At 37.6% G+C, this 25,661-nt stretch overlaps 1 protein-coding gene across 1 annotated transcript in view; it reads right to left on the bottom strand.

The window, feature by feature from the left end:
* The window catches only part of MET (MET proto-oncogene, receptor tyrosine kinase), a 106,283-nt gene that overhangs the window by 38,205 nt on the left and 42,417 nt on the right, over positions 1-25,661 (bottom strand). The window contains exons 3-7 of the mRNA XM_031455257.2: positions 18,312-18,503; positions 8,043-8,177; positions 7,091-7,264; positions 2,351-2,511; positions 109-211 (exon numbers count right to left, since the gene is read on the bottom strand). Coding sequence (XP_031311117.1) covers positions 109-211; positions 2,351-2,511; positions 7,091-7,264; positions 8,043-8,177; positions 18,312-18,503 — 765 coding nt within the window. The remainder of the gene's footprint in view (positions 1-108; positions 212-2,350; positions 2,512-7,090; positions 7,265-8,042; positions 8,178-18,311; positions 18,504-25,661) is intronic.

The raw sequence follows: 25,661 nt of genomic DNA on the forward strand, positions 1-25,661 counted from the left end.
AACAAGAGATAAAAACAAAACAAACTAACTTGTTAATTTTATAACTCTAAGTAGATTAAGTAATAATTAAATATCCTAGCTCATGAGAAAAGTAATGTCTATACTTACCACATAGGAAAAGGTACTATATTGTGCTGTCCCTCGATTGTTTGAAATAATTATGGACACATTGAAATGCTCATTCATTGCAGGACCAACTGTGCATTTCAACCTGAAAAAACAAAATTTAATATGTTACAAATCCAAAGGCATTTTCTGCTTGGGCTATTTTATATGAAGGGCCATTATCTCTACATAGTGAGCTGACTACTCTAAATAGCAAGCATAATTACAAGGTAAGCATTAGTATCTAAAACTGTGTAATTTTATTTCTGTACTTTTATAGTAAACTGTATATTGACTGTTTGCATTATTTATACAGACAAATTAGGAAATGTTAAAACTCATAGATGCAGACCTCACCGATTGAAAAGTTCATAATAATCTAAGTCTAATCTTATATAATTGTAGGCATAATGTTTGGCATACTTAAGATAAAGAAATGGTATTTCAACAGCATATGAAACAATGGGCTAATTATAAATAAGCAAAATCTCTTCTTTAAAGTATGTGAAAAAGTGCATTTTTGTGGTTACACATGTTTATTGAAATTACTTAAAAATAATGACATTGTGATAGGCTTTCCATAGAATTATTTTTGAATTAATAATCTTATTATAATCCTTAAAAGTATAAATATAATTTGTTTTATTAAATATCTTTTCTTTTTGGGGGGACAGGATGTAGGGGGAGGTAAATAGATTTATTTATTTTTGGAGAGGTACTGGGGATTGAATGCAGGACCTTGTGCATGCTAAGCATGTGCTCTATCACTTGAGCTATACCCTCCCCCCTTTAAATATCTTTTTAAAGAAGAAAATGAATTGTGTTTTACTTTTATAGGTTCTAATTTATAATGCAATGAGCAAGAACTTATAAGGGTGATCTCTAAAATGAATCTGTTTTGCCATTAAGCTAAAGAAGTATGAGATTAACTGACATTTTGGTCTCAGTAAAATGGGTAGATTTAGAACTTTATATAACCCTGAAAGGAATTCAACTAGGTATAAAATAACCACTTGATAGAATAGGTTCAATCATAAAACTCTAAATGTTCGATTGTTGTTTCTATATGATAATGGCAAATTTCTGGATTCTCTGTTCACTATGGAATTCAGATCATACAGAAGGTACATGTAGAATATAGTAGAACAGGCATAGGTCTTAAATCAGTAGAGCTGAGTCTGAAGGCCTGTTCGGCTCTTACTCTCTGGATTACCTCTGCTAATCTACACTCCACCTTTCTGAACTTCAGTTACTATCTCTGTAAAATAGGAATAACATTGTTATCTCCCAGGAATCGGGAATGGCTAAATGAGCTACACTCCTTACGTTACAGTGCCAATAAATATCAGCTAAATATAAATTTAAACTCGTCAAAAACAAGGAGTCTCAAAAATGTGATTCACGAGAATGTCATTCTAAGTGAAGTAAGCCAGAAAGGGAAAGAAAAATACCATATGAGATCGCTCATATGTGGAATCTAAAAAAAAAAAAAAACATAAATACAAAACAGAAACAGACTCATAGACATAGAATACAAACTTGTGGTTGCCAAGGGGGAGGAGGGTGGGAAGGGACTGGGAGTTCAAAATCTGTAGATACTGATAGGCATATGCAGAATAGATAAGCAAGATTATACTGTATAGCACAGGGAAATATATACAAGATCTTGTCGTAGCTCACAGAGAAAAAACAATGTGACAATGAATATATGTATGTTCAAGTATAACTGAAAAATTGTGCTCTATACTGGAATTTGACTATAAATTGTAAAATGACTATAACTCAATAAAAATGTTAAAAAAATGTGATTCAACTGCTTCTCTACATTTCTGAGGTTTAGAAAGTGAATTTAGAAGAGAGGGTCTATATTGAGCTTTTCTGATTTTTATAGAAAAAGCTGTTGGAGATTTCCTTTATTGGAACACTTAAAGGTGGAACCACCCCAACCAGTGCTGCTCTTTCAAATCTAGCCAGACAATTTCTCAAGAGTTGTTACAAAAATGATTGAAAAACTTCCATATGCTGAATTCTTTTCTTCACCTAAGTAATGTCACCTTTCCCCCTCCTTAATTCTGGTGAGTAAGTAGGGTTAAAAACAAAAGAAAACAAATCCACAAGGAGAGTAATGGACCAAGACCCTTTCTAATTCAAGAGATGGATTTTCAGGGCGAATTTTACAAGTATTCATTCAAAAACAAAACCTGTTTTCCAACCACAGCCTGGCAAAGCATCCTAAGATCCTTACGTATTTGTCGTGCTCTCACTTAAGGTCAAGGTGCAACTCTCGTTCCCAAGGAAAACTTTGGTTTTCTTTAAGTCAGATTTATTATTCCTCCTGAATCCGAAGTCCCAGCCACATATGGTCAGCGTCGTCCCTCCTTCAAGGGGGGCACTAGTTGGGAAAACCTACAAGGAAAATACAGAACTTTAAAAAACCCAATGTATTATCTTTCAAACATGTGAAAAAGAAACAAACAAAATATGTATCCTCAAGAGTCTGAAGTCCTTCCCTTCTCCCAGTATCTAAAAAAAATTTAATATTTACCAAAGGAAAAAGGGTCACAAATTTCAGAGAATCTGGAACAAATATTAAAACTATCTGACAGGGTGATTAAGCAAGCTGTTTTCAGGAGATCTAGAGATGGGTGAGAGAGCAGATTCAGCCTGGGTGGGCATGGAGTTCCTTCTTAGGCTAGAGTAGACACACTTCGGGCCCAGACTTTTACATGCTTATAGAACCCCTTCACAGGCCTCCAGATTGAACTCTGTTCCAAACTCTTTCATGGGCCCTAGAAGCCAAACACCAATATATGCCTTGCTCTGGGTGTGTGCTACATTTATGTCGCTATGGTATTCCCCACCCAGAGAAAGTCATATAGTAAAAATAACACTCTTTGTACCCAGTGTTTTCACAGTTGCATTCAGTAGCTATCATAATATCAACCACATAGATGTTATTCAATCATATCTGCTGTTCATTCATTCATTCACTATTTATTTATAAATCATCTACTATGTGCCAGGCATCAACAAATGAATAAGTGACTCCATTCCTTTAATACTTATTAATTCATATTTTTTACTAATTTTCAATTTTTCTTTGCTCACTGTTTGATATATACCAGCTAGTTAATTGACAGAGCTAAAAATGATATAATATTTAATATATTCAATACATTATTTCCATTAGAAATAGGAAAAAAAAAAAAACAGAACTGGAGAGAGCCCTAAATGTGATCTGCATTGTAGCAATGTTTCTAATTGTCTCCCTTGGCATCACTGTACATCATATTTCTAGGATTGACTTTTTTCTTCATGCTCAGTATTAAATAAATAATAGGTTCATTTCATTATTGCAGAGTCATCTTTGGTGTATTAAAAGTAAGAAGAATTTATTAATAAAAATTTGACAACTGTGATATAACATAGCATTAGGCCCTTATGAAGCCTATAAGACAACTATTCTTAGGTTAAAATTATTAAAACAAAACATATTTCCAAGTTAAAAATAAGCTTCTCCTCAGTAGCTTTGTGACAATTGAGAAAGGAAATGCTCTTTTGGGGGGACATATTGTAAATTGTGCTGTAAAGCACAATGGTGGGAAAACATAGCACCGCTATAGAGGCAACTCAAAAACTAGTAAAGGTATTTGCTAAAGGCCAGTTAGTGAAAGTTTAAAAGTGATTCTTTTACAATTCAGAAGGGCTTTTAGCAAAATTCAAATCTGCAAACATTCCCATCCCTCCCAAATAAATAATTGCAAACCAAAGCCTTATGCTTGTTGCCAAACCCGTTTAAAAGTCTTAGCCTACTGCTTTTATGATAGCTGTTTTACCCATGAAATCCATTACACAGTTGTGCCTTTCATGAAAACTTACCTCGTCCATGTCTAGCCAAATGAGAACTGCTAGAAAAAAATATCTGTTTATTATTATGTTAGAAATCCAGTAGGAGAGAACAAGACATCTAACCCTCCAGGACTCTCTTCAGCCTGAGGCAGTCACACAGCTGCTGCTTCCTCTTTTAATGAGGAGTCTTCCCCAATGAAAACAGCTGCCCAAGGCTGATGTTGGCCCGATCCCACTGCTCAGATCCCCCCTTTCTATGATAAAATTGAAGCCTGTCACTCTACATACATTATCATTTTCTGTCTTACATAGTTTGAAACCCTCTGCTAGACCGTCAGGATTTGAAAGGCCAGCTCTACTTAGCTTTCCCATCCCGACTGAAATATTAGAGGGGGACATCTGAACATATCCCCCTTCGCTTATGGGGTAATGTTCATTATTCCAGGGGAAAAGGAAGGACGCAGTCTTGGACTACACACCCTTGGACAGAACCAACAATGGTCTGGCAAACCCTGAGTTATCCTGAGGGTAGAGAAACTGTGTGGGAAGGAAATGAGTGTCCGGCATAAAGCCATGGAGGCTGGGTCTGGATAGGGTAGAAATAGCCACAAAAGTAGCTATTGTGATTTCACAGGTGAAAATGATTTAAATGATGTTGTTTTTAAACCCATTAAGATAATACATTAGAAAACTAAAATAAAGACAATAACAAAAAACCTTAGGAAACTAAAATTTGCAATGTCCCCCCATATTGTAATATACTAACAATCAGGGAAACAAGGTGAGGAGTAAATAGGAAAACAACAATAATAACAGCAAAAACCTTGGAAAATTAAAATTTGCCTCTTCAGTAAATGTCACAAATATATTGTTTCAGTGTATTATATATATAGGCATGACCCCTGTCTGTCATAAGATATAGCTGTTGCTTCTTATCTGAGTCTCCTGATCAATTAATAAACTGTTTAATTGTCTCACTGGGATTGGGCTCTAATCCTACAAGATATGACAATTTTATCGTAATAAATTCAGAATATATTAGAAAATGCTCTTCCTTTTCTGAAGCATGTTTCATTGCTCTTTAAGTGCAAGATCAGATAACAGGTTTGAAACAAAATAATGGGCTTGCAATCCTGAAATCTTTCATATGTGGAACTGCAAAGAATTTCAGCCACTGAACATGATGTATCTTGAAAAGCAGGTTAACTTACATTTATTGGAAAGTGGAACTCTATACATTAGCTAGGTTTTGTGCCTGCAGATTTTGACAGATAAGAGAAAGATGAATAATCTGTCTTATTTTTTGCAGTAAGAATGCTAAATGTCACGCTCTAGTGCAGCATGAAATCTTCCTAACAGCTCTGAACCAAAAGGGATTTATGGACTCAGCTGCACTACTTTCCTTCTAACCGTACAGCCCGAGCCTTAATGACTCGTGCATGATGCAATGCAACCTTTAAAAAATTTCCAGCTACAGTGTTGGAGTTAGGAAAGGTGAGAGAGAGGGAGATTCAAACATTATGTAGGATTCTTTGGTTCCAGAAAATTCTAAAATATTTACCCTGTTTTTAACCATTTTAACATAGCTTTCGCCACTAATAAAATGAGGTACATTAGTCAAAATTAAATGTTTAAATTGTACAGGTTCTTGACATGCTCTTTATTTAAAACATGAGCTTGGCTGTTTTTGAAATGAAATTCTTGTGATTTAACTGCGCATTGCGCGCACCCCCCCCCCCCATATCTCTTTCACGGAGTAGCTGAGTTCAGGTTTCTGGTGTCTCAAATTGCCACGGCTAGGTGTTTTTAAAGTATAAAATTATATGTGGTTTTAAAAGTATATTAAATACACAAACAAAAAGTACATAAAAAATACAGTATAGATTTAAATTTGTTCCCTTACTATCTTCTAGTTTATTCTCTAGCTGATCAAGCGAACTCTTAATAATTGTGTCACACCTAACAGAAAATGATTTGGTTTAAAACCCAGTCACCCAGTACAAATCTTTCCCCAAACCGTAGCTAAATGAAAACAGCCATGCGCTTGGGGGCAGTTTCTGCTCTGACTCGCACACTTTGTTTACTTGGGCTTGAACCAGGCAACCGAGACCTTTAACTTGAATCTTTCACAAGAACCATTTACTAGAGTCCAACTGTTCCACATGCAGGCAGAAAAAATACACACTGGGTCCTCACTAGGGAAGTAGCTTCAAGCAAAACGTATTTGGATCAAGTAAAAAATTTTTAAAAATTGCCATGGAGATTTTCAGAGAGCCAAACACATGTTTAAGCAAATAAGGCGACAGAGAGTTAAAGGGTGGTGGCTACGACATTATGGTTAAAGCCCACTGCTGGAAGCTAAGTTTTCTAAAAGCAGAAGGCGCTTTTGTCTTCTTTGGGACTTTATCTCCCAGTGTAGAGAGGAGTGCCAGCTGTTGGTATGTACTCAGTAAATGTTTTTGTAATGAATGAAAGAATGAATTGGCTCACAGAGTGTATAGAGGTTAGTGTGGTCATCAGTCATGCCTTTACTTCTCTTCCAGGAACTTTGAGAGAAGGTACACAGCCACCCATGGGTGCTGACCATTCACTTGCCTCCCATCTTGCCCTGAGAAGTAACCTCTAATCTCATCAGTGATGAGACAGCCACCACCTATGTGTCAGAGAGAACAAAACCCCCTGTTTTGATTGCTACAGGATGGCTGGGATCTCTACTTTGCATGGTCCAGTTTAGGGTTCTGGGTTATGCCATGAGTGGATCTCTGTATATGATGGAGACTCATGTCTGGCCACCTGGTGGATAAAGTAGATGGTGAGGAATCAGAGAATAGGCAAGTCAGAAGGGATCAGGTCCCAGTGTGAGGAAATGGGGAGCAGTGCGGCTCACTAACAACTACTCTTTTATTCACATAGCACCAAGGGAAAGCAATTGCCCAAGGAGAGTATGAAGCAAGCTCTTCAAGTGCAGGGCCCTTGGGGGATGCGCCCAAACACCACCCTAAAGGAAAAACCTGGAGGGAGGTAGTGCTTGGGCTGATGCTTTAACAGCTAAGTGAATATATTAATTTTTTAATTTTTTTCATCAATGAGATTTGTTTTCCAAAAAACATGCATGACAGCTGAGAGAGACTCCTACCTTGTAGATTGTAGGCAGACAGATCTCTTGAGTCCATATTCCACCTGGGCATTCCTCCAACTGCACACATTTATCATGGCACCAGCCACACTGCACAAAGGAAGGAGCAGAGAGGCACTGACTGCAGGACTGAAAATGTTCACAGCCCAAGCCGTTCAGCGGGATCTTGGTGATCTGTGAAGACAAATGATGGAAAGAGCTTTCAGAGGGGTTTTTTGTTTGCTTGTTAAATAAAAATTGAATACACTAAAGATACCTGTAAATATAATTTGAGAGTCCAATAGAGATAGCACCTACGTGTGCAAATCACATAATGCTGCTTAGTGTGATTTAAATTAAAAAAAAAATCTAATTCCTTCCTTCCCTCTACTATTGGCACATATGTGATAAAAGTTAACATTACTGTCTGGTGAACACAACCATTATCATGCAATGTTAGAGGTTCTATTTAGTAGGGACATTTTGCTGTCTGAGATGATTTAAAAATAACAAGAGAGTATAGTTTAAGCTGCTGGAAAACATACTTGAACCCCTGGGAAATTCTAAGTAAGTTTACATATCATTCTGGCATCAAGATGCACCTCCTTCTCTCAGAGAAAAGGGATTACTGGCCAGCATCAGATTCCAATGTACATTTCAGGATTTATCTGCCTGGCCTAGAGTTCTGCCCTTAGGACTGTAATTCTCATTCTGCGTGTTTGTTTTTCTCATTGAGAAATACAGGACAAAAGAAGTTCACATGATGAAGAGGACCTCCCACAGGTCCACTCTTTACCAAGTAAAAAATTAACTTGATTTTAGAAGATCTCTGAAATACTCAGGCAAGGATTTGATAGAGGAGAGGTGAATCCAGATGAAGAGAGACATTAAAAAGGACCACGTGACACTGGCTGTAAATATCCCACTCAGGAGGAAACACATCCAGAGAACCTCCCTGGGGACCAGGGCTTACCTTCTTCCCAGTGACAACCAGTGTATAGCCATTTTGGTTTAGTGGGTGCTCCACAATCGCTTCTGGAGACACAGGGTGGGAATCCAGGAGAAAATTCACATGAGGGGTTGACAATCCTGATCGAGAAACCACAACCTGAGAAACAAACCAGAAAACACTCTTAGTTCAACACGCTCAGTTTAAATATACTGTCGATGGAAATTGTGGATGATAATAGTGATAACAGATTAGAAGAGCCCGTGGGTGTTTGAACCAAAGGCCCAACAGTTTATCTCACTGTAAATCAATATGACATCTTCTAATCTCCTGCCTTGGAGACAATTCATCTGAACTCCCAAGACAAGAGTTTTGCCTATGATCTTTTAATGGTTTATAGGGAAGGAGATCTTCCAGTCAATCAGCCAGCACATGCAGACAAATACTCAGGATTGTATTGGGAACTGGAGGAGTCAAGACTCTCCCCAGCACAGAAGACCTCACTTATGTTACAAGGATTCTGGATTATTTTTCACGCTATCTTCCTGGCCCTCCTCACCAGCCAGCTTCCCTTGATGTAACGGAAAGGGTAGTGAATGGGGAGTCTGGAGACACGGTCTGGTTCCAGCTTTACTACTCTTAAGCCATATTTATAGACCTTTTGTGGTCAAAATCGCCCTCAGCTAACTCTGAAATTAAGTGCTGTCGTTTTTATAAACCACCGCCCCATCAATACATGATTAGTTTGATTATAAATAAAGTTCTGCTTCTTGGCCTGTTTTTATGATAAGGCCTGCCTGATGATTTTAACAAAGCCTTGAAAATGAGTTTTGATGATTGGTGTCATTCTTGCTGTCACGTATTTCTAATTGGGGATGATTCTCAGTTATATAATTTCCATCTGCCCAGTTGCTAGAATCCAGTAATAATGAAGTCCAGCTATAAAATCAGATGGCTATCTGAGATGAACACCCAGACTACAGGAGAGTTTAGGAGCACTCAGAGAGCCCCTCATTTTTAAATAGGACATAAGGTTGTATCTGCATGAGGGTGCAGGTGGCTGAGTTCTGGGCTTGAAATTGACTTTGTGAAATTGCTCTACATCCAAATACCCTTTTATGCTTTATTGAAAGGGCATTTATTTGCTGTGGGTTTGAAATCATGGGACAAACATGGGCATCTATGAGATTAGGATTAAATAACCACTCCTTCTACCTCTGCTTTCTTATCCATAAATTGGGAAAGAACTGCTTAGTATTCTAACAAACACACAATATATAAATGTTCTGGGGAACCAGTAGTAAATTTTTTCTTCAGCACAGTAAAGGAGTCAAGTAGCCTAAAACAATTTGGGAAGATTCCCAAAGTACCAAATTTGCTCCCAGAAAGTGGATTGTTGATAGAGAAACCAACCAAGCTCTCAAAGAGCTATAAAAGTTAAACATTATGAACATTTTTCTAACTTTTGTTCTACCCTAAACACTCAATACTTTCAAAGCATCTCCATTAAGCAGGGTGGCTATATTTGCACAGAATTTAAGTGATGGATCAAAGGTCACTTGGTCAGGATGGGAAAGGATGGAAACTACTGTTATTCCTAAATATAGGGCAAAATAGTTCCTTGTGACTTTTGTAGGGAAAATAAAAAGAAGTTCAATTACCAGTTCTGCCTCCCTCTGAGTGCTGGTTACAAAGCAGAATATCAGGACACTAGACTTCTAAAGCCTCTACCCCAAATTATCCAGATTTCAGATAACCAACTTTTCAATCCTGACTTACTTCTGGTGCTCACCACTTCTTGTTTTTCCTACCACTTCCCTATTTTTTCATGTTTCCCTGATTGTTGCCAATCGCTTCCCTTTTTTCACTGCAAAGGTGAAAAAAAATTTCTGTTTTCTCACATACAAGTCAAAAACAAAGCAATACACCAGTTTCTCAATAACCTGACTCTGCTCTCTGTGCCTCATTCTGTGCTTTCTCCCTCACTGAAGAATATTCGTTCCCCTGAACCTTCCAATGGATATTTGCATTTTGTGTCCATCTCTCTTGTATTCTTCCATTCTATTCAGACCTGCCACATAACAATCACCTCTGACTACTTTTTTTCTCCTATCTTCTTGCTCTTGTTAATATCATTTCCTATATCTATAATAAGTAATTCTTTCTTAATTACTAGGTCATCATCTTTGGCTTTGTCAGATAACTGAAGCGTATCCAAATATTCATTTCCCAGAAAGGACTGATCTTTCTCTTTTCACAAAAAAGCTCTTTGCATCTCTGGAACTTGGATAGACTGATTTCGTACAATCCCTGTTAAGACTTTTTGTCTGGAGAACAACACATATAATGGTAACTGAGCCAGGCGTTGTGCTGCTTTAAATGAGTATGTTGTTTATTCCTCACAGTAATCCTACAAGGTAGGTATTATTATTTTCCATAAAGAAAATATGACAGAATTTTAGCTAGAAAGTACAAGAGTCAGGTTTCCAAGGAACTTTATCTCATGCCAGAATCTGTTTGCTTGATCTCTTCTTAAACACTCAACTGATATACTCTTGGAGCACCAGAGTAAATACCAATAAAAAAACCTTTAACTCTGAGCTCCCAAGAGCCACTTGTGAGTCAAAGCATTAAAACAAATTTCACAATATATTTGCCTTGTTTCGGTAATCTTGGCTGCACAAGTTAAGTGTGCCTAAGGAGAAAGAACCCACATCTAAATAGTTTTTGATGGCACAGAGGAAATGTTATTAGTATAATCGGCAAGCTCTACTTTTGATCATGAGCTAAGATGAGTGTGGCTTGGTACAGAAAACGGGATGAACCAGAGAAGACAGAAGATTGTGTGGAACAGTGAGATGACTGGAGTTTTAAGCAGAGGTCATATCACAGATACAAATACCTTTCTAGTTGATCATTAGCCCTTTCTCTGGAGGGATACCTACTGCTATAAAATGCCAAAAATGCCTTTCTATTGTTAATTCTTCAACTTTCTTTTATTGCTGAAATTCTAAATAATTGGGTAACCACTTTAACTCTCAAAATATCCCTGAAGCAATGTTTGCAAGAAATGAGGAATTCCTTTTGGTTGTCATGGAGATATTTCTAAGGACAGAATAGAATCCAGCATTGAAATTTAATTCTTATGATAAATCACCTGGCAGTCCTAGGACAATTAGTAAGAAATAAAAGATTGGCAATTAACTTTTGAGTTTCTACTGTGTTGACAATTAATCTTTAGTGTTTAGGTCTCAAAACCTCTTTTTTTTTTTAATGCTCTTGAAAACACAAAACTAATATGTTTTACGGTGAGGGAATAAGGAGGAATCTGAATTCACTTGACTGCTGTGGCTATGATCTCAAATTATCTGGGAGAGAAGATGGGGAAGAAATATATGTATAAATAAGATAAAACTTGTGGTTAGGGCCCCAAATTCATGACCCTGAACAAAGTAATTTTGTGTAATATATCTATAAATACATAAAAGCCAGATTCCCTTACCTCACACATAGAGTTTAACTTCTGATTAATTTGCTTTAGAGTTTAATTTTCTTTAAGAAGGATGAATACAATTTAACATGAGATTATTTCTTACATAACATGAGATATGTGGTTTTCTCCCCATTTAAAAAAAATAGCCAATTCTATGGTTTTTTGGTATACTCACAGATTTGTGTAACCATCACCACAACCAATTTTGGCATATGTTCATTACTTCAAACAGAAACTCCACACCACTTAGCCATCATCCACCCCATCCTCTCATAGCCTCCACATCCTGGCAGCCACTAATGTACTTTCTATCTCTATAGATTTTCCAATTCTAGACATTTCATGTAAATGGAATCATACAATATGTGGTCTTTTGAGACTGGATTCTTTTACTTAGCATAATGTTTTAAAGGTTCATCCATGTTTAAGCATGTTATCAGTATTTCATTCCTTTTTATTGCCAAGTAATATTCCTCTGGATAAATTTTATTTATCCATTCATCAGTTGATGGGCACTTGGGTTGTTTCTACTTTTTGGCTATTGTTAATAACGCTGCTATGAACATCTAAGTACAACTTTTGGTGAGAAAATGTATTTTCATTTCTCTTGGGTACATACCTAGGAGTGGAAATGTTGGGTATTATAGTAACTCTACATTTATTAACCTTTTGAGGACCTGCAAGACCATTTTCCATAGGAGCTGCACAATTTTACATTCCCACCAGCAACGGATGAGGATTCTAATTTTTCCACATCCTTAGTGACATTTATTATTTTCCATTTTCTTGATTATAGCCATCCTACTGAGTGTGAAGTGGTACTTCATTGTATTTCATTGTGGTTTTGGTTTGTATTTCTCTGCCAAATGTTTCCTTAAATTAGGTAAAAGACAAGTTTACTTCTGGAGGTTGACAGCCATTACGCCTGCCTGAAACTGATACTTGGGCATCACCTGATCAGTGTCCCATCCCATGTTCTGGAGAACATACCTCATGATCAGACTGGACTTTTACAAAACAGGAATCTAGAGCGGCTGGAGGTGCGGCAAGGGTAAAAGGAATAAAAACGGATTCTCACGAGGAGAATCAAAGTGGGAGATGCAGCACATTCCCCAGGTGCTACTTTATCTGGAAGATGAAAGTGAATTTTCCTTTTATAAGAACAGAAAGTATCCAATTCTTTTTCTAGGCAAATAAAACTGAATGAGGCCTTTGATAACATCTAGAATGATATCTAATTTGAAAGTTAAGAAAAATAGAGATTTCTATTAAGGAATAAAGAAAACTTCATTTTCAGTGAAAAATGATGCAGACTACTGGAGTTTGAGATTCAATGAGATAAAAATGTGAACTGAGAGAAAAAAAATATGAGAGAAGGTAATGGCACCATTAATAAACAAACTGGGGTATAACTGGATGTGACCCAGGGAGTAGGTCTGCTTTCTCTATAGTTCCCAGTGTAGATCTGGCACAGAATAGGTTTGAAAGGTGTATCTATTGCTTAAATATATGAACAGACTGAAATAAGAAGCTCACTTAAGCCTTGATGAAGGGATGATTTTTTTAAATGTTTCAGATATTTAGATAAACTTCAAGAGTTTGATTTGCATTTTCAAGGCATGGCTTCTGATGTCGCTTGCTTCTTGCCTGCTGCAATAGACTGGATGTTTATATCCTCCGTAAATTTATCTATTGAAATCCTAATCCCCAGTGCAATGGTTAGGAGATGGGGTCTTTGGGAACTGATTAGGTAATGAGGGTAAAGCTCTCATGAATGAGATTGGTGCCCTATAAAACAGACCCCAGAGAGCTCTCCTGCCCTCTTTCCACCATATGAGGACACAGCTGGCTTTCACCAGACACCAGGTCTACTGGCACCTTGATCTTGCCCTTCCCAGCCTCCAGAACTGTGAGAAATAAATGTTTGTTTTTTAAGCCACCTAGTCTATGATAATTTGTTACAGCAGCCTGAACTGACTAAAACACCAGCTTTAGATTTATATATTCTGAAGTATGTGAGAGAAGTTGGTATTTGTTCAGAACGAAATCAGATATGAAGAGTTTTGTTTCAACCAAGGTAAACAGCGAGTTTCCTGGAATAGAAAAAAATGAAACCTAAGAAGTGGAAATCGCTGATTGGTGCTGACAACTCAAAAGTAGTAAGACAAAGTACCAGGTGGCAAAAGTTGAATTAAATTAATCTTTACTCTGTTCTTTCATTCTTTTTGGTAAATGGGCACAAGTGCTTCCACACCAACCTGACACTACAAAGGCCAGGTATGTACGAAAAACAAAACAATTTTCTTTATGATTACAATACTGATGTGTATGAGTGTTTCAATTTTTTGAAATGAGTCAAAGTGAGTTGAAATGAGTCAATACCAAACTGAGGCTTTTGTAAAAAAATTTCAAGCATCTAAAAACCAAATAAGCTAGTAAATTTGTAAAAACTTAAAATCCAATACTTTCAAATTAACATTCCAAATATAACTATAGGATTAGCCAATCTATACGTTGAGTATATCTGTCTGAATTTTGAAAAAAAACTACTGATAAATATTTTTCATGTTTTAAAATGTCTCTCTATTTTTTCAAATAAGCACCCAAACAAGAAATTACAGTTATTCCCGCTACAAAACAAACAAACAAAAGCTTAGCATTTTCCCCATGGTTTCAAATATTTATGTTTTAAATTTCCATGCATATAATAGTGTATAAGATACATGTATTTCAAGAGCATTCATTAACTCATTTTAGGAGACTACATGTGAACTGGGTTTAACTTTTTGCTATCAACATAACTCTGAAATATTATTTATAATAGGTTCTTTTTCACATGAAAGAAACTTCAAAACCCATGAAATATATTTTCTCCTAAAGAAATATGCCAAAGCTACCATTCTTTAGGGATATAATTAAATCAATGATGTACACATTAAAAAAAAAGGCAGATAATATTTTCATCTGAGCATTTTATAAAGGAGACAGGTAAGATAGCAATCCCCAAAGAGAAATGTTCAAGTTCAAGCTTCATTTGGCTGTGTCTCTGACGGCTGCTCACAGCCTTGATATATTGATGATCTGTGCCTACATACTATAAAACAGCAGTATTTCCAAATGTAACGTATGCTGCAGGCTTCCAACACAAGCACTGACATATCATGATGGTGGCACAGGAACCAAACAAATTTGGAGACAGGAGGTCAATAGATGAATTGATTCTTCTTACTGGAAGTGAGTAATTATTATCAAGTTCACCAATTACTAACATAATCCTTTAAGTAATGGTCATAAGTAATGATCACAAGCTAAGGATATCTTTTTAGGTGATCCTTACCTCTTGAAGTTTCTTGCTTAAGGCCAACTAGTCCAGTTAAGAGGCACAAGACAAAAGGGGTAATGAGTGGTACCAGCATCAAGGAATTGGGGAGAGGGGAAAGGGGGATGGAAGAAGAGCAAGGATGATGCCAAAAAACCCAATGACATCTGTGATAGAGCCCAGACAGCGGCCACTGTATGGAGGCGGGGTAGCTGCCCAGTGAATATGGAGCTGAACTTAAAACAAGTCTTGAAATCATCTCCCCACCTCCACTCCACCCCCATCCACTCATTTTCCTTGGCCTGACGGTCATGCACAAATATTTTAATAGCAATGCCTTGCATTTAGAGATTAAAGGCCTTATATAAGTGCTGTAAAAAAAAAATCAAGCAAGCATTGTTTTTGGATGTGGATTAGACGAGGAGCTCAGAAGGGGAGATGGGGCAATCCCTGTGATTAGTCCTGTGATCATCATGAGTATCCCGCTTCCCTCTCCCACGTAGCCCTGCACACTTCGCACATGTTCCCCTGCCCTGTTCTTTTCTACATCCCCTCTCTCCAAAATGTGTAAGAAGGCACTTTCTTACTGTTTACTTATACTATTTCAAACATTGCTATCATTTTATTTTACTTCAAAGCATCCCAAGAGAGTGATCACGCAAATAAAAACAGTTTTTGAAATCCGTATCTGTATTGACATGGCTATACAGAGAAACTTGAATATAGATGTACATACACAACAGCATACTTAGACATAGCTGCACCTGTATATGTTTAATGTTAGAAACATGTCAGAAATGTCTTCTCTGCCATACATATAATATTGTTAGCTAAACAATATAATTCTTTCTAATCAAGTAACCACTGTGAAATACCTGATTCACTTTGCACCCGACAGCTGGGGCTGAAGCTTGTATTCCCAGCCAGAGCTGAACATAAGCACAATAGGAAAGGCAGAAACAGCTGCAAACTCTTGGGAGAAAACATTTGCAAAGCAACTTTGCCTTTGGGCTTCAGGGTAGGAAGGAAGTAAAATCATTTTTCTGTTCCTTTTCATGTATGGCAGCTGTCTTTGGGGAAAAAAAATTAAGTCCATTCTATTTTGTAACAGAAACTCCATACTATTATTAAAACACGGGTTGTAGAAACTTAGGCTTGGCCACAGATTTAGCACTTCAGTGCAGTCAAAACATTTACAGAACTTGGTAAGTTACCGCTTGGATAGATTAAGTTAGATGGTCCCCAAGTTTTTGCTGCACTCTTGACTCTGCCTCCAACATTATTTGCTGTAAACAAACTAGATTTCAGTAATGTTGATTCCTTGATCTTTCAAATGGTTTAGGTTTATTTGCATAAAATTCTTCTGAATGGAATTCTCTCAGGCAAGTGTCAGAGAAACAGTTCCTCTCTCTGTGGATCTCAATAGTCCTTTGTCTTTATGTCTTTGGCTCCTGTACTTTTGGTATCAGGTACATGTTTTTATCTCTCCTACTAAAATTTTAGTTCCTTAGAGGCAGCTTCTGTGCCATTTGTTTAGTAAAGCAATGTTAGTACATTCCTGATATATTTGATGAATTAAGAACCACTTGGTTAAAAAAAAATCAGGGACATCAGTGTTTTTCATAAAATAAGTATCTTTCATCTTCTGTGTTTTGGATGTACAGGTATACTATAGCTTCTTTTATGAAAGTGCTGGGAGATAAGAATAAAACATTTGCTACAGCATTTCCGTTATAATGAGACTGATATATAACATATCACTTAGGTTGTGGAATCTGTCACACAGCAGAATTTACTCAGTTATTAAAGCAATCTATCTAAAAACGGAATTTTATTAGAACTTTAGAATCTGGAAAAAGGCCAGGAACCCTATGATGTGAAAAAGTGTCAGGCCTAAAGTGACTGTAGAAAGCTTATTAATGTGCAACTGGATTGGTGAGGTAATAGACAATTAAGAAAAAAAGAGAAGCAGAAAAAAGATAAAGGGAAGCAAATCCACATAGTGAACACAGTAGGAATTCAAAAGATTCTAGCTTCTCTCATTCTCCTTCAAATTTTTTTGGAATTCTACAGAATAATATCAATGTAAACTAAAAACACATATAAATACAATATAACACTATACATTTTACAAGGATAATAAGGTATGACCATATTTCAAATATATTGAAGTGCTTATCTGTGTGGGAGGAGACTGGGCATCTCCTCTTCAGATTCTGAGGAGTTAAGGACAGAATTAAATGGTCTGAAGTGGCTAAATAAGAACACTGGGCTGGGAGAGAGAGATGGGGGGAGAAAAAGTGTAGTTAATGGTGAAGCAATGGGAGGAGGGTAGGCTGAGTGTGGGAACACTGAGATAATAGGATCTATAGGATTTGTTTTGAGATGGGAAAGCTTTATTTACATGTTTTACGACTTTGAAAAAATTCCACCATGCCCGCTAGTACAAGAAAAACATGATTTAAAATATAGTAATGACCAATATCCAAGCTGCTATAAAGATAGTGGTAATTTTTAAAAATATGTTTTGTAAAGAATATAGATAGAGAAAATACAGATAGGTGAGTCACAGGAAAACATCATCGTCCTCAACCAGTTTACTAGAAGTCATTGTCTGACAAGGATGTTAATTACATCAGGTGATTATGAAATAAACATCCCTCTTTAAAAGAAATTTCTAGTCTTGTAGAAAGTCACATTTCCACAGATGCCATTGTCATTCTGCATTAACCAAGAATCTACTAATGAACTCATGTTGAAAGCACTACCAATAACAGTTAAAGCAGTAAAACAGACCCAACACAAGAGCATTTTAATTTCTGCAAAGTGCTAGGGTGTATCTAGGAAACACGATAACTGCAAGTCTGAAATGTGAACTTTCATTGCATGGAAATACCATTGCTATCCATTAAAAGCATTTCTTAACAAAATCCGGATCTTTTTTTTTTTTTTTTCCAGTGTTTGCACTTCTTTGTGTCTGACCCCATCATTCTGCAGAATCAGGGGAGCTGGAGTTACAATGGGATTCTGATGATAACGTCCCTTCCTAACTCCTGCCAATATTTCTCAATGATGTGAATGTTTCTCCTCATGGAGATGCACGGTTCACACAATAGCTCTCCTTTGATCTGTAGCTTCCCTTGAAATAGGAAAACATCGCCTGGAAGTGCTTTAATTGTTTCATTTTATTTTCCAATCATGTGATAGAAATCATGAACGGAAAATGAAAACCCAAACCATTCCAGGCAAGAAAATGAAAGCAGCCACATTTAAACTGAAAGCTTCAAGAATTTAACAAAAATAGGCCATACACTTCATAAAAAGTGGATCAGGTTTCATTATTTTGCTTCAGTCTGTGTCTCTAGCTTCTACTGTGATTTCCACTTTATAGTATTTGCAAATACCTTGCTGCAAAAACAGAAGGAAATTAATTGCATAACACCAGATAAAACAGACACAGCCAGTCTCAGAAAGCATGTACCTGCATGAAGCGACCCTCTGACGTCCCGAGATTAGCGATGGTGAGGTCTCCTTTAATGAAGGTGGATATGGATGTTAAGAGGACCTGGTTGAATTGGCCCGTGAATAAGTCAACGCGCTGCAAAGCAGTGGTAAACTCCGTTCGATATTCATCATTGCGCACTTCACAGCCCGATGAATTTCTCAAAAGTGTCTAGAATAAAATATGGTCATAGAAATAACATGAGTCCAGATGTGAGCAAGCTGGTAAAAAACTTTGTGTCTTTTCAGAACTCGGATTGGAATGGCAAAGGAAAACTATGCAAATAGACAAATAGGTCCAGATAGGAAGAAATAATTCTAGTGATCTAAATGAATCCAGTATCACTAGGTGCTGCTGTGTATATATAGACTCTAAAACTGAGGGCAATTCTCACCATCACAGTTTGTGCCATGGTCAAAATAAAAATGGAACTTAGCTGGTGCCAGTAGAAGGAAAATAAAACTATTAATGCCTCAGCCCTGGACAAGAAGGTAACACTTCTAGCAGGAAAGTCCAATGAGATGAATTTTAACTGGAATAATCATGTTAAAGTCACACTAGGACATTATATTTTAAAACGTGTGCCTCTGTGCACTGGTGTGCAGTAAGGTGGCGAAGAGTGATGGTTGACAGATGATTCAACAGGAGGCAGCAGAGCAGACCCCAGAACCAGGTGTTGCCTCCAATACTGGTTCCCTAGTAGTTATTTGCTTTATGTAATTTCTGTAATCTCCCTGTGCTTGTGAAATTCATGTTATCTCTGTTTCAGTTCCCCAATCTGTAAAATCTAGAGTATTACAGAAATGTACCTACCTTACAGAGCTGCTGTGAAGATTAAATGAACTAGTTTATAGAAATCTCTTACACTAGAACCCTGGACACAGAGAATACCATTAAGTATTTGCCCTCATTATGGTGAAAGGCTCAAAAAAATGTAAAAGTTGTACATCAAATGCCTCAGTAACCAGCTTACTAAAAGGCAATTACCAACCAATCACGTATTTATCTCTTAGCTGTAACTTCAAATGGAAGGATTTTAAAAATATTATTCACTAACACATGACAGTTAAGCACTGTGGATCCCTCCCTTCACATAGACACTTCAGTTTCCTTGTTTCCTTCTACTACTTAGACTGCAACACCTGTCTCCTTTGCAGGACCATCTGTGCCTGGCTCTCAGTGTTAGGGTTTCTTAAGGCTCCATTCTAGGGCTGCTCCTCTGTTCACTCCTCACAATCCCCCACTAGGATATCTCAGTTTTATTCTGTGATGTCTATTACTATTTAGTTGACACACACGTGTACCTTCAGGCTACCCTGGTCCTCTGGGCTGACTGTGCATTTATCAAACTGCCTATGAAATCTGCACTGAGATGTCTCAAAGACCTCTCATTATTACAAATAAAATAGGACAATAATAGAAAATCTCTAATCTTCAACTCATTTTCTTGCATTTGTAGCTACATACAAAAGATGTGTAAGAATGAACTTTTTCTCTCTTTTTCTTCCAAGTTAGACTTTGTTTTCCTTATATGTCTTCTTGCCTCCCATTATCTGCCCCAAGCTTACAAATTTGTAATTATCTTGTCAGGATAGTCAGGAGCTTGTCACCCTACCTGTCATTTATAAACTCTTAAACTACCCCTATTCCTGAAAAAAAAAAAATAGCTTTAGTGACATTGGTTCATATCTCCACACTCATTCTCCATCTACCCATAAATGTTTTACTTTACTTGTTCATTCATTCAATTAATATTTATTAAACATCTACTATGTGTGATACTTCTACTACTAGCAATACTAGTGGTGAACAAGCAGGGCCCCTGATCACAGGGAGCCACTTGGAAGAAGTCTCACATCACTCATGTATCACACAAGCAAACAGTAGTTGCTGCTGTAACTAGTGGGATTTCACATAGGTAAATGGTGAATGCTACAATTGAAGCATTTGACCTAGATATTTGGGTCAGGGCAGGCCTTCTGAAAAAAGTTGTTTTATATAGCAACAACTGTTTCTTCATTTTAAATGGTGATAAATTAGCAAACAGTCTCAGAGATGCCTAACCTAGTAAGATGTTCCAGTTCTAGACATTTTTGATGTATCAATGAGTGCTATTTCACTATTTAATTGGAAGCTTTTCTTCACTGAAGTGCTATAGATTGCTCTGAGGAACAGCACATAACTGAGATGTACCATCAATTCAATAGTAACCGATTAGTCGGTAATTAAGTTTCCATTGTGTGATCAATCATCCACTTTGCAGAGAGAGCCAGAGCTAAGGCAAGCTTCTTAAAGGAGCCAAGACCAGTTCTAAATCAAAGGCCAGCTGGAAGTGGCTGCTCTTCAGAGTCAGCTTCTGTGGTTTTGTTCCTTCTCCACTTGTTCTTACTTTTTCCCTATGCCTAGGTGGCATTCTGGGAACTTTAAAGCCTCGGACTTGACGTGGGGTTCAGTGCTAGTGAAGATATGAATTCATCAGGAGATATAACAATTTGCCAAGTGTGGAGTAGAGTCTTAGGTTGTAAACTAGTGTTAGCCTACTATCAACAAGAGGCTAGGAATTGTCTCATTCATCTTTTATACCCACTGTGTATCATGCCTAACACACAATAGATATTTGACAAAAGCCTACTGAAAAATTACTGCATTTGCAAGGTAACCCAGGGACATAGTCTGTCTGCCTACCCAGCTTGCTTTGTGGTTTGCCTTGCAGAATGGAGTGATCTGGAGAATGGAGGTGAGGTTCATCTCAGAGTGTCTGCAAACCTGCAGGAACTCCCTGATCATTTCTAAATGGAGAGAGAGTAACAGGACCAGAACTTTACCTTCCATATGTCTGCTTTCTCACATGTAAGGCTTAATAACTATAGAACTCTGCATCAGAGTTAATGTAATATTTATATTGCACACTTCAAGGCTTCTCCTTCAGGAAATAGTAAAGTCACTAAATGGTACCTTCTTAAGGACTGATAGGATTAAGTTATGCCTCTATTTCCTCCCAAACAAATTACAAAGTAAAGGAACACCGCACAACATTGGAATAGTATCTATGGAATTCCGTGATTTTGAAAAGCTGTGCAATTTGGAGTCAAAAAAACCCTATGATGTCAGGCTCAAGTAGCATTCAAATTTCATAAGCCAGGGGACCCTCACCTTTTTCCTTTTCATTTTTTTTTTATTTTTTTTTTTAGTGGAGGTACTGGGGATTGAACCCAGGACCTCACTAGTGCTAAGCATGTGCTCTTCCACTGAGCTATACCCACCCTCCCTTTCTCATTTTCTTCACAGCTGAGGTTTGCAGGAGACAGGTAGGGGCACTAGCTTCCAGGAAAAAGTAACGTTCCAGTGCTTACTGCAGGAGAGGGGACTACTCCATGTCTCTTCCTGAGAGAATCCTGATAAACTCTATGCCTGGGGTCAAGGTGTCAGGAAGCAGCTTACAGAGCTGTGGGTTGTCTTTGCGCTTGAAAAGTAGAAGTTTAACTATTGGGACCCTTGGTTTAAACTCTTAGCATTACAAAGGTAAAGCACCATGCAAATACAATGAAATCTCCATCTGATTCACTGTGCCCTTATAGATAACCAGTGAATGTGTCTGTTTTTCCTTTGTGCAGGGAAGATGGGGTGACTTCTCATCACTTTACACACAGTTAGTTCTGGAGTGTGACATTTGTGGTGGGCTTGGGCCCAGCTGGAAGAACAACCACAGACCTGTGCCCAGGGGTCTCCTTGCCACTCATGCTTTTCTTAAAGCCAAGAAGTCTCGTGCTTTGTGGTAAAACTGAACACAACTGGTGGAAAGCAGTTCTCTGATACAATAGCTGCTTTGGGGCATTGCAGAAGAGTCTACAAAGTTTCACCCCAGCACCAGTTGAGGATCCAGACTAATGCTCTCCCCTTACTAACAAAGGGAGGAAGGAAGGAAGGAAGGAAGGGAGGGAGGAAATCAATCTTTACCCTGCACCTACACTGTGCCAGGCACTGAGGTGGGCATTTTCACATACAAGCAGACTTATGGCAACCCTCTGAGGTTTCATCACACTGAGTTTCAGGAGGAAGAGACCCAGGGCATCCAAGGGTGGCAGCCACAGGTTCACACTGGAACAGGCATTCAAATTTATTTCTCTCTGATTCTCAAGCTCGTGAATTTCTTTTGCTACTGTGTACTATTCTGGGCAAAGTTCCGAGAACTGCACAATTACAGAAACTGGAAAGTGCCTTAGAGACCATCTTGCTCTAGCCCCTCATTTTATGTATGAGAAACTGAAAGTCAGGGAATTATAATTTTAAGACCGTTGGAATCACTTAACAAAAGTCATCATTTATCATGTAAACCTACAAGTATTCAAAGTCAGAAATGTAGATTTGCCCACTCCTGATTCTTTTTTGGAGAGAAAGGCAGGAATTAATCATTATTTTCTGGACAATGGCACAGAGATGACCACTAGCATTTTGGACTGTTCTAGTCAGTGTGGTTCTCAAATCTACTTCTGTTTGTCATCTATTTTGGTTAACGAACACTACCATGTTTTCATTCTGGTAACTTGAAATTTTGGCCACCACCAATTCCTCTTTCTCTAGGAAAGTCTTGATGAACTTTGCTCACATCAAACCAGCTGCTAAGTCTTGATGAACTCTGTCTGCACTGTGTCTCCCACGCGGCCCTCCAGCCACTCCTGCACCCCTGCCCCGGCTAGGTGTTCCACATGGCCTTCCTGTCTCCCATCTCATCTGCCTTGAAACAGTTATGGGCTATCACTTCCTCCTTCAAAACTTTAGTTGCTTCCCAAAGGCCTGCAGCAAAAGTCCAAACTCCTTAGTATGACATCCAAACCTGCCTTGATTTACATTTTTAGTCTTTTTTTCCATTAATGCATTAAGATTTCCATTAAGATGGCCAGGTGACCATCTAGGACACTGAATGAATCTCAGAGTGGCAGTCTTGACACAAGACCCTTCCCATTCTTGGATTCTTGCACGTGCTTTGGCAGCTGATGCCCCTTCCCACTGGTCACTGACTCTCGCTCTCTACTCATGTAAACTGAAGCCTGGCTCTCTTCTAAAACATCTCTTTTACATCATCTTTTGAATGACAGAAATGATGTGTCTTATTGGATGGGGGAGGGGAGATAGTGACAAAATATGAATAGTGGATAGTATAAAGGTACAGGAAGATAAACCATATAGCTTGAGATATTTGAGTCAAGAGGGAAAAAGAAACTTTAAAAAATCACCCATATGATATATTGTTTAGGGTTAGGGTTACATGTGTGGTGCAGCTTAAGGCAAGGGAAAAGTGAACAAACAATTCACAATTGCTGTCTACCCGCTCTTCTGGGTAGGACACATGGGGGTTTCAAAGGCACTGGTAATACTCTCTTTTTTAAGCCTCGTGGTAGAGAATCAGTATTTGTTTTATTTTTCATACACACACAATGCATAATATATAGTACATTATTTTTTGTGTATATGAATGTATCATTATGAAAATAAGTTTTAAAACAATGAATAAACGGGAAGTAAGAAAGTGGAGAGAACCTATTAAGGACTCTCCTCACCCCAACTTCCTGATGTCCTAAGCAGGTTTGAAACATTCTCGTGGCTTTTTTCAGCTCACAGGAGCACACAGTAATGATGTTAAATAATATCTGCATGGTGGATTATGGTTTTCAAAGTACATTATCTCATCTGATACTCTCAACAAGTCTGTGATTTGGGTTTGCTATGATTATCATATTTCTACAGATGAAGAAACTGAGGTTCAGAGAGTTGTCAGTATCAGAGCTTGAATCCTAGCTGTTGATTTCAAATCTATATTCCTTATACTGTATCATGCTCCTTACTTACTGGCTCCTACAGGGTTTCTGAGGCAAACCCACACTTTACGGACAGTCTGAGGACCTGGTAAGAAAGAAGAATGAGCATGCCTACAGGGCAGGACTGGTTCTATCCCAGCTAAGATTTGATGAATCCTATGAACTTAGGCAAATCACTTGATCTCTCTGGTTCTGAGTTTTATTTCACTTCTTTAACAAACATTTGTTTGTAGTGTGTGGAATGTGTCAGACACTGTTCTGAACACTTTCCAAATATTAATTCACTGAATCTTCATAACAACCCTTGGAGGAAACAGGCACGGAAAGGTCACATGAGCAGCAGTGGCAAGGCCAGTACTAAACCTTGGCCCTCTGGCCCCAGGGTCTTCACCCCTGCACTAGGCTACCTGATCCTCGTCTGTAAAGGGAGAGGTTGAGAGACTGATTTGAAAGTTCTCTTCCAGCTCTACCACGCTGTGAGTCTAAGAGTGGCTTTCCAAAGCTTTCCTTGGGCTTGGAATCACCAAACTGCCACCAGCCCACCGACGGAACAAATGATTGCTTACAATGTTTAGTAAGATGCCATAAGTCCCCTAACCATCAGGGACTATTTCAAAACATAAATAGATTCTGGATACATATGCCTATTCTATAAGAAGCTTTGAAAAGCACTTAGCTTTCCAAGGTTTATCCTCTTCTAAAATAACTGTATGATGTCAACTCTGAGAACCAATGGAAAACATGGCTTTTATTTAAAGTTGTTAAAGAAACAAGTTTTTTTTTTTTAAAAAAAACTGTTTTGTTTTTCTTTAAATTTGTTAAAAAACTTGTTTCTTTAACTTAAAGCCTTATATACTGTCATTGGGTTAAATAATAGGAATTATTCTATACTTTGTAAGTCTTGTACAACAATTTAGTCTTTCTTTATCTTTTCAGAAGCACTTGACAGATTTGTTTCTACCTGACTCAGACATATACTGTTTTTTTAAAAAAGAAAAGTGAAGTGCTATATACCTCAATGTATTTGATTCAAGATGTTTCCTCTAATTAACATTATGATGCATGCAGTGAATATGCAATTACGTTTAATTCAGTATAATTAAGGATGTGATATATTTAAAATAGTGATTCTTCTAATTGATCTACAGGACAGATTTAGTTCATCTATAGGTAATTTAAATCAGTCTTGCAGATAGATTTTTCAAAATGTACTATTTTGTGAGATTTTTGCCAGTTCACTCATACCAGCTCTCTTCCCTTCTTGCCCACAACAAAATTAAAGAAGCAATTTAATATTAACTTTATTCATAATTATATTTTGTACAAATTCTATGGACATGTAATAATGGTTTTCAGAGGAATACATATTTCAAAATAGAAAGTCCCTCTTTGCCTAGGACATGTCTTATAGCTGGCTAAAAACTCAACTGCTTTAACTTCAGGAATTCCACTTTGTTTATTTCCCTAAATTTCATTCGTGTCCTCTCTTCTCTTTGCCATGTGGGACCAGGAG

This window comes from Camelus dromedarius, chromosome 7 (assembly GCF_036321535.1).
Source record: "Camelus dromedarius isolate mCamDro1 chromosome 7, mCamDro1.pat, whole genome shotgun sequence".
Classification (NCBI taxonomy): domain Eukaryota; kingdom Metazoa; phylum Chordata; class Mammalia; order Artiodactyla; family Camelidae; genus Camelus; species Camelus dromedarius.